This window comes from Equus quagga, chromosome 9, assembly GCF_021613505.1.
Source record: "Equus quagga isolate Etosha38 chromosome 9, UCLA_HA_Equagga_1.0, whole genome shotgun sequence".
NCBI lineage: Eukaryota > Metazoa > Chordata > Mammalia > Perissodactyla > Equidae > Equus > Equus quagga.
In genome coordinates this window covers 21,457,914-21,474,080 of record NC_060275.1, presented here as the reverse complement: position 1 = coordinate 21,474,080, position 16,167 = coordinate 21,457,914, and the positions used below count along the sequence as shown (strand labels likewise).

The 16,167-nt window shown below is 37.8% G+C and overlaps 1 protein-coding gene across 6 annotated transcripts in view; it reads right to left on the bottom strand.

Moving 5' to 3' along the window:
• Nucleotides 1-3,585: 3,585 nt before the first annotated feature.
• CCDC68 (coiled-coil domain containing 68) overlaps nt 3,586-16,167 on the bottom strand; it is a 63,923-nt gene continuing 51,341 nt past the window's right edge. For all 6 annotated transcript variants that reach the window (XM_046672355.1, XM_046672351.1, XM_046672349.1 and 3 more), the window contains 2 exons: nt 8,710-8,786; nt 3,586-6,300 (listed from right to left, as the gene is read on the bottom strand). In XM_046672355.1, coding sequence (XP_046528311.1) covers nt 6,243-6,300; nt 8,710-8,786 — 135 coding nt within the window. In that variant the 3' untranslated portion in view covers nt 3,586-6,242. The remainder of the gene's footprint in view (nt 6,301-8,709; nt 8,787-16,167) is intronic.

Genomic DNA, 16,167 nt, shown 5'->3' with positions numbered 1-16,167 from the left:
GATTCCCCAGAGAAGTTCACCTCATGAGCTCATTCACTCTCAGGGAAAGAATGAACCAGAAGGAGCAATTTGGAGTCCTGCTACTTAACATATTGGATTATGGTTACCTATTACCTAGCTTCACGGGCCTCTTCTCTTCCCCTGACTTCCAAGAGCAGTTTCTTATGAGGGTCAAGACAGGACCAACTGAACCTTTTAAGGGCAGTTTTCCCTTCAAGGCCCCTCCCAGAGAACGTGGGCTTTCTCAGTCTGCTAGGGAAACAGAGACAAAGGAGACTGAGATACAGACTCCTAAAAATCATTAGCTTACCACAGCTCCGAATTCAAAGAAGAACTGCAAGGATAGCTTATTAATCAAATAAAAGGAATGATGTATCTGAAGGAAACGTGAAAGAATATGTTGCATGGAAAATGCTTTAGACGACATTGGGACTTACTTGTCACCTACCATTCCAGCGGCACTGATGTCCTGGCTGTTGTGGGACACACCTGGTGGGCTGATTCTGTGGGGCCTCTGCACCTGTGCTTGCCTCTGCCTGGATCCCCTCCTCCACCAAATAACACCACTTCCTTCCCCTCACTTCCCTAGCCGCCGCCTTCTGTTTTCTTCCTCTAAATGTTATAATCAAAGTTATTTAAAACTACTCTCCTATTTAAATTAGCAATCCATAGTTACTGTATTTTAAATGATCACCCAATTTAAAATTGTAACCATGATCTTTCACTCCTGGTGACTCCCTATGTGTGTGTTCTGCTTTATTTTGATTCACAACCCATGGGTGGGACATCTCTGACTTCATTATGTGCTCCTTGTCACTAGAATGTATTTCTAGGAAGGTAGGGATTTTCCTTTTCCTTTCTTCCATTGTGCACGCACACCCTCCCCTACTGCTGTAACCCTGGCATCCAGAACAATCCTTGGCAAATAGGGGGCACTCAACTAATATTTGTTGAGAGAAGAAATGAATGAATCCTGTGTGAAAAACTGATTAGGTGGACTATAGAATAACATAGCGTTAACATTTTTTTAACTACTTTATTGAAGTAAGTATTTGAATTGTCTAATTTATTGATTTTTGCCATGGAATGTATCTGTGAAAACATCACCATTATCAACACACTGGACACCTCTATTACCTCCTGATGTTTCTCTGTTCCCCTTTGCAATCTCTCCCTCCCGCTACTCCTGTGCCCAGGTAAATACGGATTTGCTCTCTGTCACTATGGAATTAGATAGTGTTTCTTTTCCTTCCTCTGACTTCTTTCACTAAGTATAACGATTTCAGATTTATCTGTTGTTGCGTATATTTGTTTGTTCTCTGTTCCTTTTAATTATTGAGTTATATTCCCATGTATGGATGTACCACACATTGTTTACCTATTTATCTGTTAATGGACATTTGTTTTCAGATTTGGGCTATTACAAATAAAGGTGCTACGAAAATTCATGTATGAATCTTTCTGTGAATAGAAGCAGTTGTTTCTCTCAGGTAAAAATTGAAGATTGGAATGACTAGGGCATATGGCGATGTATATTTAACTTTTTAAGAAATAGCCCGTTTTCCAAAGTGGTTGTACCATTTTTGCATTCCAATCTGTAGTATATGCTAAGTTCGGTTGCTCCATATCCTCCATACGGCCAGCGTTTTTAATTTTTGTTGTTTTAATGGTATTTCTTAGTGGCTTTAATTTGCATTTCCCTGATAACAGATGTATTAAGCATCATTTGATGTGTATTTGTAATTTGTACATCTTGCTTTGTGAAGTGATTCTGCAAACATTTTTGCCCATTTTTTTCATTGGATTGTTTGTCTTCTTATTATATTTAAAAAGCTCTTTGGGTATTCTGGATAAAAATCCTATTGTGAATATTTTCTCCCATTCAGTAGCTTTCTTTTTTATGTGTTTAGTGATGTCTTTCAAAGAGCAAAAGATTTGAATTTTAATGAAGTCCAATTTATCAATTTTTTTCTTTTATGGTTTGTGCTCTTTGTGTAATATTTAAGAATCTTGCCTACCTTAATTGCAAAGATAATCTACTATGTTTTCTCCTAGAAATCTTATAGTTTTAGCTTTACATTTAGGTACATTGTCCCTTTCAGGTTAATTATTATATATCATGTGAGGTAAGAATTGATGCTATTTTTTCTCATACATATACCTCTAGTATTTCCAGCACCAGTTAGAAGACTCTCTCCTCCACTGGAGCATTGACACCTTTGTCAAATATCAACCACATATATGGGTGTATTTATGGATTCTCCTTCCATCCATTGATATATCTGCCTGTCTTTTCACCAATACCAAACTGCTAATATATTAATTTTGTATTTTAACCTGGTAATCTGTGACCTTAACTTGTTAGTTCTAGTAGTTATTTTGTAGATTCATTAATGTTTTCTACATCAACCATTCTATGAACTACAAGAAATGGACAGTCTTACTTTTCCTTTTCAATCTGTACGCCTTTTCTTTCTTTTTCTTTTTCTTCTCATATTCCAGTGGCTAAAACCTGCAGCAAAATGTTTAAGAAAAGTGATGAAAGCAAGCATCTTTGCCTTGTTCCCAATATTAGCAGGGAAAACATCAGTCTTTCATCATTAGTTATATAGACTGAAGGTTTTTCATAAATGTTTTTCACCAGAATGAGGATGTTTCTTACTATTCCTAGTTGGCTAAGTTTTTATCACAAATGGGTGCTGAATTTTTTCAAATACTTTTCTTCATTTATTAAAATCATAATTTTTATTATGTGTATATGGTTAATTACATTGATTAATTTTCAAATGATAAACTAACCTTGCAGGCCTAGGATAAATGCCAATTTTCTGTAACTCCACTACAATTTTAAATGCTTATACATGTATACTTTAACAATAAAAAAGTGATTAAATATCATTATTTAAATATTGATTGCATCCTTAAAATTCCCCAACAAAAAATAAGAGAAGAAAGGAAGGAAGGGAATTATAATTATGATACTAGCTGAGGGAATTTGTCACTCTTGATGGATTGGGTCCCTACTTCAATATTGATGAGGATTCTATAATTATTTGCAGGTCAGAGGAGAGGTAAAGATTTTCAAAGTGCAGAAATATGAAAATTTGAGAAATGTGTGAGTTCTTAATTTTATAATGCTACTATTTTTTCCGGTTTAGAATACAAACATAATAGATTACTTGTGCTGTTAATTTGGATCCAGGGAAAAATAGCAGAAAAATTCAGGAAGCTATCTAAATGTCTGTTCACTGACAATAACAATCCATTTATTACGGATTATATTGTCATGAACAATCAAATAAACACAACTTAATTCATTTAAGTATAATAATGTTTTTTAGGAAGATTAGCCCTGAGTAACATCCACCACCAATCCTCTTTTTGCTGAGGAAGATTGGCCCTGAGCTAACATCCATGCCCGTCTTCCTCTATTTTATATGTGGGACATCTGCCACAGCATGGCCTGATAAGCAGTGTGTATGTCCATGCCCAGGATCCAAACCAGAGAACCCCGGGCCACCGAAGCAGAGCACAGGAACTCAACAACTACACCATCAGGCCGGCCCCTATGTACAATAATTTTAATGTAAAAAGAAATAAAAACAAAAAAATTTACAAAATATGACAACAATTTTCTTTATTGTAAGGCATATTATAAGCAAATTATTCAAAGGATATGCTACATGAATTGTTTAAACATTGCTTGATGATAATTTGTAACAATACATGTAATCAAAGTGAAACTAAGTTTCATTTCCCACTTCCATGTATTCACTTCAAGGCCCACCTCAGACCTCCTTATCCAATATATTGATTAGGATAATTATAAGTACAATTATTTAGGCTACAACAGAACTAGTGTTTCTTTTCCTGTATGTCTTGTATGGTACAATTTTTAGACTAATAAATTTCATTCTCCATTGTAGTCATTTGTTTCATCACTCAGAAATGTTTAAAAAACATTTCAAATGATAAAAGCCGACATGATAAGGAAATAGAAAATAATCCATATATGACAAACAAATGATGCTGGTGCTACTAAAAAGATACGTTTGTATTTGAAGGGTTCAGATCTTTCTAGGCTTCTGAAACTGCTTATTCTTATTCTCAGGAGATACAAAGACCGCTCCAAAGTGAACCTGGGGACCAGATGAGCAGATCCTATCTGTATTACATCCAACTCCACTTACACGTTCAAAAATGAGGATAGTGAAACCAAAATAAAATCCAAGAGTGTCTTTCTATTTTTGACTTCAGAATACATGGAAATCATCTTGGTTGTTAGCTCAGTTGGATGGATCCATCCCCAAATCTCATGTTTATCACAATCCAGCACGATAATTGAGGTCTAAGAGGAACCAAAGTGATCTCCCAGTGAAAGCTGAATTCTCCTGCCACACTGCAAATGCTGGAAGCAGAATTCAGGGGCCCAATCTCCCTACAAATGTGCCTGAAAATGTATGACCAAAATATCTTCAATGTGGTACAAAGTCATAAACAATAAATATAAAGGAAGCAGATTTTTAGCAGGTAGGTTTTTCTGAACTAAATTCTCAGGACAGTCGTGCAACAGGTGAAAGGCCAACTCCTCTCAGCAAAATATTTACTTTATTAGTAAGGGCTGCTTCTGACTGTCATCCATAGGATAATGCAGAGAGCCCACAAGGATGCTGTGTTTGTTAAAGAAGCAAAAGGAGGGGCATGTCTATAGCTGGGAGATAGCTCAGACCACCGAGTGAGCAGGTAGAAGGAATACTGACAGCCAAATAGGTTCAAATCTTTGTTCCAGAGTTGGCAGTAGTGCAAATTACTTAACCACTCACTGTATCCTCCGCTGGAAAATGGGGATAATCATGTGGCCTGCCTCTGACAGCTGTCAGGAGGATTTAAGGCACTAAGACAGGTAAGTATTCCTGGCATAGGGAAACTGTGCCCTAGATGTTATTAGACTACATCTTTAAAAAAACCAGCAAGCAATAAAAACATGAAGCAAGAAACTCATACATATGCTTATACAACATCTCAAGGATTACAGGACTTTGATGAATTTATAAATACGACATTACTTCCTCTCGTGTGTACATGCCTTTAAATATTTCATAGATAATACTGATATTTCACATTCCATTTGAAAGGCTTGAAGCATCTTTCCTGAAAAAATGTTTAGAGTTATACATCAGAGAGGATGATCAAAAGGCTTAAAAGTTATTCACTCTTTCGGGTGACTAAGGTCTCCCATTATTCCTCTAGTTGAAGAGCGTTCTGCTTTCCCGAGTGTCGGCAGTTTGCATTTCTACAGCTAGAGTTTGGTTTTAGCCATAGCAATCACAAACTGTACCTGTAATGAACGCAAGTATCAAACCTTAAGCACACTTTCCCAAAAGCACTAGATACATCATTCCAATCCATGAATTCAGAGTCTTCCTGGCTGCAGACAGCAGCCACTGTTCCTTTGAACCCATAATAAATACATTTTTATGGAGGTATGAGCTACCAGCATTGTGTTCTATCCTTCCCCCTAAATATCATGCTGAGATAATATGATGAATATTGGAAACAAAATTAGTCACAAAGTCAGAATCACAAAGTGCCTTCCTTTGTGCTTACATATGGGTTGCCTCTAGCAACTAATTTTCAATCCCAGCTGAAGAACAGGGGCTCCCTAAGGTGTGGGTGAGGCAGCCATGATTCTCAACTTTGGAGGGTCTTGTGGTTTGGGGAATTAGCTAAAAAGAACTTACTCCTCCTGTCCATAATTCAGTAAAGAATAACTCTCCCACTCACCATGGGCCAGGAGATGAGCCTATATCATGATAAGATATTTCTTATTATCCAAAAGCCAACTTCAAAATACATCATTTATTCATACACATATTCATTCTTCTTCCTATTTATAGACATAAAAACCGCCATCAAAAGGTCAAAGTTGACAACCTTAAACCACTCCCTTCAGCAAAAAAGATTCGGAAAATTTTTTTAAGTTTAAAGCAAAATCCATCTTCCCTCATGGGAAAGAACCTGGTCGATTCACCCAGTTCATAAGTTTTGAAGAGAGTTCCTTCTCTTGAATATATATTTGTTTGATTTCCTGGAATGTTATCTTCTTGCAGGGCTATTGATGTATAACAAATTCCATTAGATACTGCCATTGAGCCCTTTAACATGCAAGTTTAGACTGTGTTTCAAAGAACAAATGAGACCCACACAGTGATCTTTCTCATTCAGATCTTCACCCAGCCAGCTCATTTCCGTAGCCTAACCAACATCAGATAGGGCGTAGTGTCTTCAGTCTTCAATTCACTGTAGAAAAGACCACACAATTATCAAAATTGAGCACATTAAACTTTCGTGATATAATTGCTGTATCTTCATGATTACCATCTCCACTGCCACTCTACTACCAAGTCTGAACCAACCGCTTTAATCTAAGGGTGGCGAATCGATGGATTCTGACTAATTGTCCATGAGACACAGTAGAATCGAGTTGTGGAAGCATTAAACTTACATAAATTCAGCTAATTATAACAGGACAAGAGTGAGGAAGAGTGAGGGGAAGTGAGAGAGAGTTAGAGCCTGTGTCTGCCATGCCACTCAGTGAAGATATGCACCGGAGTGACGTGGAAATGGGAAACACAAATCAACTGTTCCCTCAGGACGTCTTAGTTCTGTGGGTTTCTCATAGCCTGAACTTCTCTCCTCACTGTGTGATTCTAGTTCTAAAAAAAATACACATATATACATACACACACACACACACACACACACACATCAATATATGTGTCTTTTGTTGGTGTCTAACAACGTGACCCCTAAATCTCCAGCAACCACTTCTTCTGGTGTTCAATTCCAGAAACACCTATATGTTCTAAAGCTCAAGGAAAAAATCTTGTTTTCTGTACTTACCGAGAGACGGCATAGAACTATATTTTATCGGTGATTTAAGAGATTTGCCTAGATCAATTTTTAAATGCATGATTTTCTTTTTTGTCTTAAAGCTACTTTTATACTCCAATCCCTCCCTAGAGTTATAATTCCATTGTATGTTGGTGAATATAGTAGTAACTGCTTACATTCTCAAAGCAGCCAGCTGGCCACATTTCATTTTGCAAACATGAGACCTACCACTCTATCATTAATCCTGGAATTTCTATCAAAAATCATGAAACAAAGGGCATATTCAGTCCAGTTTCCCTATTTCAATTAGGAAATCTTCCCATTTGACCTTTCACAAGTCATAGGGAGAAAAAAACAACCTTTAAAACTAAGAGACCCTTAACAATTAATTAACTGCAGCTGAAGGCCATAGAAGTCATTCTCCCCAACACATCCCCTCTGTACCAGCCAGAGTCTCAGCTTTCAATACTAGAGTAGTTACAATATGGAGACAACCAGGTGCTCCCTCCTCCACTCCACACTGGCTCTGTTCCCTCCAGGGGCAAAATAGCTGCGCTTAGTCATGATGTCTCACTACCCCAGGAGGACCGGTATCTGGTGAGGGAGCAAAACATCAACCATCCACCCTTCCCTTGGAAAGTCATGCTTGCCCGTATAGTCTAAATTCTTCATCTCTCCCTCCACTGAAGTGACCACTTCTCTCACGGCTTCTTAAATGTGGGCATTCCACTTCCTTCTTTAATACTTCTAGGACTTAACTTCTTTTCTTCATTAGACGTTGCAAGGCTAGTGGCCAAAAAGTTGATAACTTAGCATCTGGAGGCCCAAAGATTTTAGAAAACTTCATTCATAATGGTTTCGTCTCCAGTCTCTAATTACGTATATCATTAGCAAAGTGAAGCACTGTTGATGAGAGCTATCAAGAGGGAGAGGAATCTGCCTGAATTCCTAGACTGATGCGATCACAGCGGGCCTGATTCTCCACCTCAGGCACTGTGCTGAAGACAGTGTCAGAAAACGGGCTTCTGCCCTGGAGGGACGAGACTGGGAAATCCAAAAGCTGTGACAACAGGAAGTTTTTAATCACTTTTTAAATGATTCATGTAATTACAGACTGTTTTCTTTTAAGTGATAATTTCAGAGCATTATGGAAATGAAATTTGAGCCCAGAAGTCTTTTGGGTTTTTTTTTTTTAACAACTTGTCACTTCAGATTCTGTCAACATTAGAAAGTGTCTTTGATGGTTTCAACTATCACTTCGATTGCTTTAGTGGGTCATTATTGCTTGATTCAGTCATTATTAGGTAGTTCTTGCAGACACTTGTCCTTAATAATGCAGGAAATAACATGAAATACATGGAACTATTCCTTCCTTCTTGCATTTATAATCTACATGAGCAGAAAAACAGACATGGACATTTAAGTAAAGACAAACAATTTATGATTAAACTGCTCATCAATGGCACAGAAAATATGAGTAACACAGGGACAAGGACAATAGAGAAGATGATCTGTACTGTTTGGAGAAAGTGTTGAAGCCAAGATTGGGCTTGTTTTATGGCAAAGAAGAGGAAAAACAGATACTTAAATTTATCCATTTATTTTTTCAGTAAGTATATGTTAGGCTTTGAGGATCCAGTGGTGAACAACACTAACATAGTTCTTACTCTCAAAGGACTGGGCAACAGACAACGAACAAATGATCACATAGTAGTAAGAGATGGGAATCTTTCTCCAGTGGGATGAATGTCAACACTCATGAATATCCAACAGAGGTTGTCAAGGCAGACGGGGGTGGGAGAAGAAAGACCGTACCTTGTAGAGACAGCCTTAGATACTGTTGTCCTAGGAGTTTCAGACCAAAGTGCCACCTTGGTTTTCAGTTCTTTATTCTAAAGTTGAAAAAAAAAAATGTGCAGAGATCACATAGCTAGCACATTTATTAGTCTCATGCTTAATGCTTCTGATCAATCCACCACCTACATCAAACCTTGGCAGCATGCTTGTCATTCCAGTCACTCTATTAGAACACAGAATGTAGCCAGTTGGGAGTCACTAATATCTCTGAAATTACAAACACACCTTCAAAAACGCATAGTTTACCAAGGTATTAAAATATAGTATTCTGCTTTAGCCTCTGAAATTCAATAGCTGGACTAGCTCCGATCTTACAGTTTATTTTATATGGACAGATGCAAAGAACTTCATGAGATAATTTTATTAAAGCACCTTCTTAAAGACACCCACAATATTGATTATATGTTTGTCTGTCTTGTGTAATCTCTTGATTATAAGCTTCACAAAAACTAGCACATTTGTTCTTTACTATATGGTTCTTTAGCCTCCATTTTCTCATTGAAGCCTCAGTTTCTTCTTGGGGAGTAAGGTTTATTGCTATGCATATTAAAGAAATAAGGGTGGCAGAGCTCAAATTGCCTAGGGAACTCGCCTGTGATAACCCACAGGTAGTATATGCAGCATTGGCATACAAACCTGCAGGCTTCACGCAGGCATGGCGGACTCCCAATCTCATGCTCTTTTCCCTGCAAGACGTTATTTTTCTGTAACCAGAGGAATTAGCCCAACCTCCTTATATTACAAATAAGTAAAAGGTGTGCCCCAGAAGATACAGAGATCCAACGATTTCTGAAGGGATTCCAAGTAGGATGAATATGAAACAGAAGAAAGCAAACTGCCAGGAAATTAATCAACAATCTATCCCAACCATCCAGCCCCACATACATACACCCAGTTAGTCAGTCCCTGCCAAGTCTACAGCATCAAGCCGGGGCAGAGGGGATGTGAAGAAGCACAAGAAAGCAGAGTATCTTCTCTTTTAGTATAGAGGATGCACAGTATGGTGGAGGTGACAAAACAAACATGTGAACATTAAAAAATAAAAAAAAAAAGAAAAGCAATTCAAGAGATGTCATAAGGCAGGAGGTAATTAATTAATATATAAAAGGTATAAACAGAAATCAATGCAACTAGAATAATTTATGACATTTTCATACACAAGGAGGTTTAACCTGGACCTTGAAGATGAGGTGAAACGAGCTAGAAGGGAGAAAAAGACTAAGGCAACAGTTCTTAAAGTGAGATCCTGGATCAACAATATCAACATCACCTGGGAACTTATTAGAACTACGAATTCTCAATCCCCAATGGGACCTATTGAATCAGAAACCCAGGGTGGCCAGGTGATATATTTTAAGAAGCTCACAGGATGATTCTGATGTCTGCTCAAGTTTGAGAACCACCGGAGTGAATAGCAGTTTTCAGTGTTGGTTGTATATTGGAATTTCCTGGGGATACTTAAACTCTACTAATGCCTGAGTCCCACCTTCAGAGATCCTGCTTAATTTGGTCATGGACTGGGTTCAGGAGCTTTCAAGGCAATCCTAATGCACAGCTAAGATGAAGAACCACTGGAATAAGAAAAGCAGACAAAAGATGTGGATTTTGTCCCTTCTTATCCTTCAGCATCTATACTGAATAACTAAAAGATGGAGCAAAGATCTTCACACACAGTAATCATTTCACTGTGATATTTCAAGAGTTAAACAATTGGGGCCAGTCCAGTGGCAAAGTGGTCAAGTTTGTGTGCTCTGCTTCAGTGGCCTGGGGCTCACAGGTTTGGATCCCAGGAGTGGACCTACATATCACTCGTCAAGCCATGCTATGACAGCATCCCACATATAAAATAGAGGAAGATTGGCATAGATGTTAACCCAGGGCCAATCTTCCTCACCAATAAAAAAAAAAAAGAGTCAAACACTTAAGTCTCACCCAGGAAATATACTTCAGACTTGATAAGTTGATAATAAAGATGTTCCTCATATAATAGAGATAAATCTAACATATTCTCCGAACAAGTGTAGGCACATATCATAGGCCAAGTGTGTGGCTGAGAAAAACTCCTCTCCATACAGTACTTTACAAGCTATGAAGCAATTTGAAATGTAATATCATGATGACAATGAATATTGAAATAAAAATATTCTGTGGCTGCACAATTATGTAGAAGCTATTTTGATTTTTTCCAGAATAAACTCCTAGTTTCTCAAGTTGTTGAGTACCGAACAACATAAAAGCATAAGAGCTCGCATATCAGACTGTCTTTATTTTCATTTATTTCAACTTCCACGCTGATTTATTTCCTCTACTAGATTTAGGTATTTATTTCTGATTCACGGGCTTTCAGAGTTCTTCCTTTAACTAGAACAGCCATATCCGTGAGTTTTATTACATCGTTACTTTACAAAACTACAAATCACTGGCCAGAATATGTCTGCCATTTTTATGACCCCATCCAAGGATAGTTTATCGACACAGTTTTCTGAAAGAACCTAATTTCTGCATACTTAATCTTCAATCGACACACTCTTGGAATGAAATTTTAGGGATGATGGTGATTATATAAAGTAGAATAATCTTCAAAGTTTAGAAAATGGAGTAATTTCTGAAGATGGATTTCCATATGAGCAAGTCATTAGTGAAGGAGCTAGAAATGCATGAAATGTGAGAGGAATGTCAGAGCTCTAAATTAGGATGATGAAAGATATGCAAAAGTAGAAAGAAAAGTAAATAATTTTGGTAGAACTAAGCAGACATTTTCTGATGATATTTAAAAGAGGTTTAAAAACCTTAAAGATTTTTTTTAAAAAAGGATAAAGTTATATGAGTGAATTTTATCCCACTTGTGGAAGGAAAAAAAAAATCATGCTAGGATAGAAAGAATACCATAGAAGAAATGTATTTGTTTTCATGACTACAGAAAACTAGAAAATAGAAAACAATTTAATATAGTAACTGTGACAATGGCTAAAATAAACAAAGAATCATACACATTTAAACTTATAACTGTCCATTTCTACATATGTAGTATACACACATACACATATATATTTCACACACATGTATACACACATACACACTTGTTTGATCACACTGATAAGTAGATATTTTTTGGGAAAAGCAAGTGCTTCAAAGTCAATAAACCTCAAATACAGCAGAGTGATTTTGAACAAGTTTCTTAACTTCTCTGAACGTTTTTTTTGTTTTTTTGTGGGGTTTTTTTTTGGTGAGGAAGATTGTCCCTGAGCTAACATCTGTGCCAATCTTCCTCTATTTTGTATCTGTGATGCTGCCACAGGGTGGCTTGATAAGCAGTGTGTAGGTCCCTACCTAGGATCTGAACTTGCGAACCCCAGTTCGCCAAAGCAGAGTACACGAACTTAACCACTACACCACTCGGCCAGCCCCTGAATCTCAGTTTTATCATTTACAGAATGTAGGAAATAATAACTTTCTCCCAGAGGAGTGCTGAAGATTAAGCAAAATGAACTATGGAGCACGCCTAAGAAGAGACAAATGGTTTTAGTATGGATGACAAAACTATGCCGTTGGTATGGTTTAGAAAGTTGACGGGTTGTTCAAGTTCTAATGACCATTTTTCATAAATGGAATCAGTTCACACTGTTATTTAGTAAATCCCAAAATAGGTAGTGGTCTTAAGTTTGCAGTGCGAAATAGTATACACTCCTGCATATATCATCCCAGTTTGAGAGCTTCATTAGAAACCACTGAGGAGGGATGGACTGGAAGGAGAGACATGATAGCTCCAACACTCACTGAATTTCGGTACCTGGTCAAATATCACAGGCTCAGAGAGGCCCTTCCTGACTCCCAGCACTCCATGACTATCACATTGTCACATTCTAGTCTTCTCAGAGCACTTATCCCTCCCTAATTAAGTGCTTATTTATTTGTTTAAGTATTATTGTCTGTATCTTAAATTACAGCATAAGCTAGATGAGGTCAGAAAAGTCTGTTCTGTTCATTACTCTTATACCGAGCACTTACACATTTCCTGATACATCATAAACACAGAAAAGTATGTGCTGAATAAATAAATTAATGCAGCTTAGACTTTTTAATGCTGAAATGGGCACTGTAACATTCCCTGCAGGGAAGGAAAAGATTTCTCTATTGAAGATAATAAAGTTTGAGAACATAAAGACATTTGTTAGATACTGCTATAATTTGAAACCTTTTTTCATAAAAGAAAACATCAGAAAATAGTAGCTTGAATTAAACTACATACAAAGAATCTAAGACCGTACTGAGAGGTGCCTCAAAATCACTGCAGAGCCTGCAGCCCATGAGGACAGCACAAATTTGCTGCTTGCTCATATCACACCAATAGGATAGACAGCAAGTATTTGCTGAATTTCGAAATACAGAAACAGAGTACAATGGAAACAAATACATTGTTCTGGTCTAACTATTGGACCAAAAGGCCAACTGGATAATGTGTATTATCTGGGTTAAATTGCTAGTTTACTTAGGACAATAAAGCCTGTTTGGGGGATGATATAAATAAAGAGACACAACTAGGGAATATAATGAATTAGAAGCAATTAGCATGATTGATTCCATGACTCTCCGATGAGAGCTGGCACTTAATTAGGTATTACCAGAGCCCAGAACCATAATGAAGTGAAAGATAACACTCTCTCCAGTCAAAATGTGTTACAGATGCACAATAATTAAAGTAGCAGGGCGTTAGAGCCAAAAAGGGCACACACATCATTGGAACAGACTTCCAACATAAAAATTTAGTTTAGGATAAACAGGCATTTCAAATTCATGAAGAAAGGATGGGCTACTCAGTAAAGTGAGACAACTAAAAATTTAGATCCCTACCTCACACCAGACCTCCTGAATTACATACAGACAGATTTCCATTTAAATAAGATTCCCAGTCCATAAAGAGAATCTGAGCACACGTTTATCATCTCTCTCTTTTTAGATTTTACTGAAATAACAATAAAGGATTTTTAACTATTGAAATCTCTAATAATGAACAGAAAGAAAGAGGACTATTGGTAGATCAGAAATGTAAGGCCAGAAAGACCAAAAGTGAGTAAAAAGTTAACAGCTAGAGGAGAGGCAGCTGCTGCTGGGGCTGTGGCAGCTGAGGGAGGTGTTTGATCCAACAGAACCCGGTAAATCAGAGAGCACATATCAAAAACCTTAAAAATAAATATACTACTTGAGTTAGCAATTCCACTTCTAAAAGTTTATCTTAAGGAAGGAAGTAATTACACAAATGATCAGTGATGTTTGTACAAGTCTGTTGAATTCAGTGCTGTTTACAAAAGGAATATTGAAAAACAATCTAACGTCCAACAATAGGAAATGACTTAATTAAATGATTGTATATCAATCCAGCGGAAACTTTGGTGGCTATTTAAAAAGACAACGTAAATGTAATCTGATTGGTGAGCAAAGACCTTCTTGTTATATTGTTATACAGAGAAAAAGACTCCTTAGCACAGCCTGCAGGCCTTTTCTCTTCTCACCCATCTCCCTCCTACCTTTCCAACATCATCCATGCTATTCTACATAACCTTTTTAGATTAGAAGCGCTCACAATGGTCTCCTGTCGCTCTGCCTGACAGGCCCTCCCACTGAGTATTCCACTGGGCTCAGATTCAAATTCATTTTCTCAGAGAGGTTGTTCCCACTCACCAATCTAAATCAGCCACCTACCTTCCTCAATCCAGGTATCTTCCCTCAGAGCAGCTTGTTCTTTTACTGCAGAACACGTCCACGATATTGTCAGTTACACGTTCATTTATTTGTGTCTGTCTCCCTCTCTAGACAGTAAACTCCGGAAGGCAGGGCTCATGTCCATTGTGTTCAATATTGTTTCCTGAACTTAGTGCCTACACCATCGTAGCCACTCAGTAAGTACTTATAGAATTAAGTACGTGATTAATATTATGAACAAATAAATGAAATAAATAAAAGTTTAAAAAATACAATAAAAATAGGCATAGTACTATGCCATACATAGTCTGTATCTTTAATATATACACATAGATTCCCACAGAAACACAGATATACACAACTGTACTGAGGGATTGCCCTTGGATGGTATGTTTGCATAATTTTCAATTTATATTTACTTATCCTTTTTCCTAATTTGTATAGAACAAATGAACATATGTTAGTTATGTAAAAAAATAATATAAGAAAAAATATTTTATAGAGTAACATTTGCCAAAAGGCCATGAATTTTAATAAAGCTGTGAGGAAATGCTTTTAGGGACACTTCCTAGGAGGAAGAGGCTCTAATGTGACACGAGTCACATCATCGGAGGCTCCCTAACATAAACTGACCAGCCGTTACTGGGCACTTGCGTGGACACTAGTTTTGAGCCAGTTATCCCACAATCTCTGCATTTTCAGCTGTGCATATAATCTAAACAAGGTGAGAAGCTAAGGAAGGCCTGAAGCTTGACAAATTCACCCTCCAGAATAAAGAGAATAGTGGTCCTCTGGGAAGGTAGAAACGGCAAAACAGAGTGATGATGACAACATTTAAGATGTAAAAGTATTTACAACCTCTTTATGTTATTATGAGCTTTTCCTTCTGTGTGGGGAAAGCAGAAAGAACACGGTGGTAGAAGGGACAGTGGGCAGTGTGCTGCGAGCACGATCATGCCACTCCTCTGGTCTATCCTGCGGGAGAAAAGCTCCCAAAGAGGATGAGATTTCCAATGGAAGTCAGAGCATCTCCGTATTCCAGAGGACAGGACAACACGGACGACAAGCAGGAAGTCAAAACACTGGGGGATGAAGTAGAAAAGGTGACCATGTCCAGGCAGGCAGTGATGAGCCATTAGGCAGAGACAGAAGAGGCGGCACTGATCACGAGGTAGAGCTGAGGTGGGGGCCCCTGTGGCGTCCTTGGGCGCTCCAACCTCAGCGGGGCTTGGCTACACTTCCTGTGGGGCAGGGGCACCGCCAGCCTAGGACTGCAGCTGAGAGCCTAAGCAGGTCTTCCTAGTTAAGGGCGGAAGGAGTGGGCAGGAAGAAACACATCTTGTCGCAGTAAAGGGTAAAGTTGTATGCTAAGTTTCAAAACACTGAAAGATAAGAAAATTACAACAGGCTTCCTGAAGTGAGTGAGCCCTGAAGCAAAGCTTGGAAGCCATGATGAATATGGATGGAGGAAGAGGAGAAAAGGGGACATCTCAGGGTGGGAGAGGAACAGACTATCTGGTTAGCGCTGAATTCACACAAGAGTGGCCTTGACCAAGCTGCTAATTCGAGTCCATATCAAGAGACGTTATCATCTGTCTCCCCAATGTAGCAAGTACTCTGGAAAATTTGGATGAACTTTTAACATTTAATAATATTTAATATTAATATTGTAATAATATTATAAAATAATATTTAATACTTATTACTTTAATAATT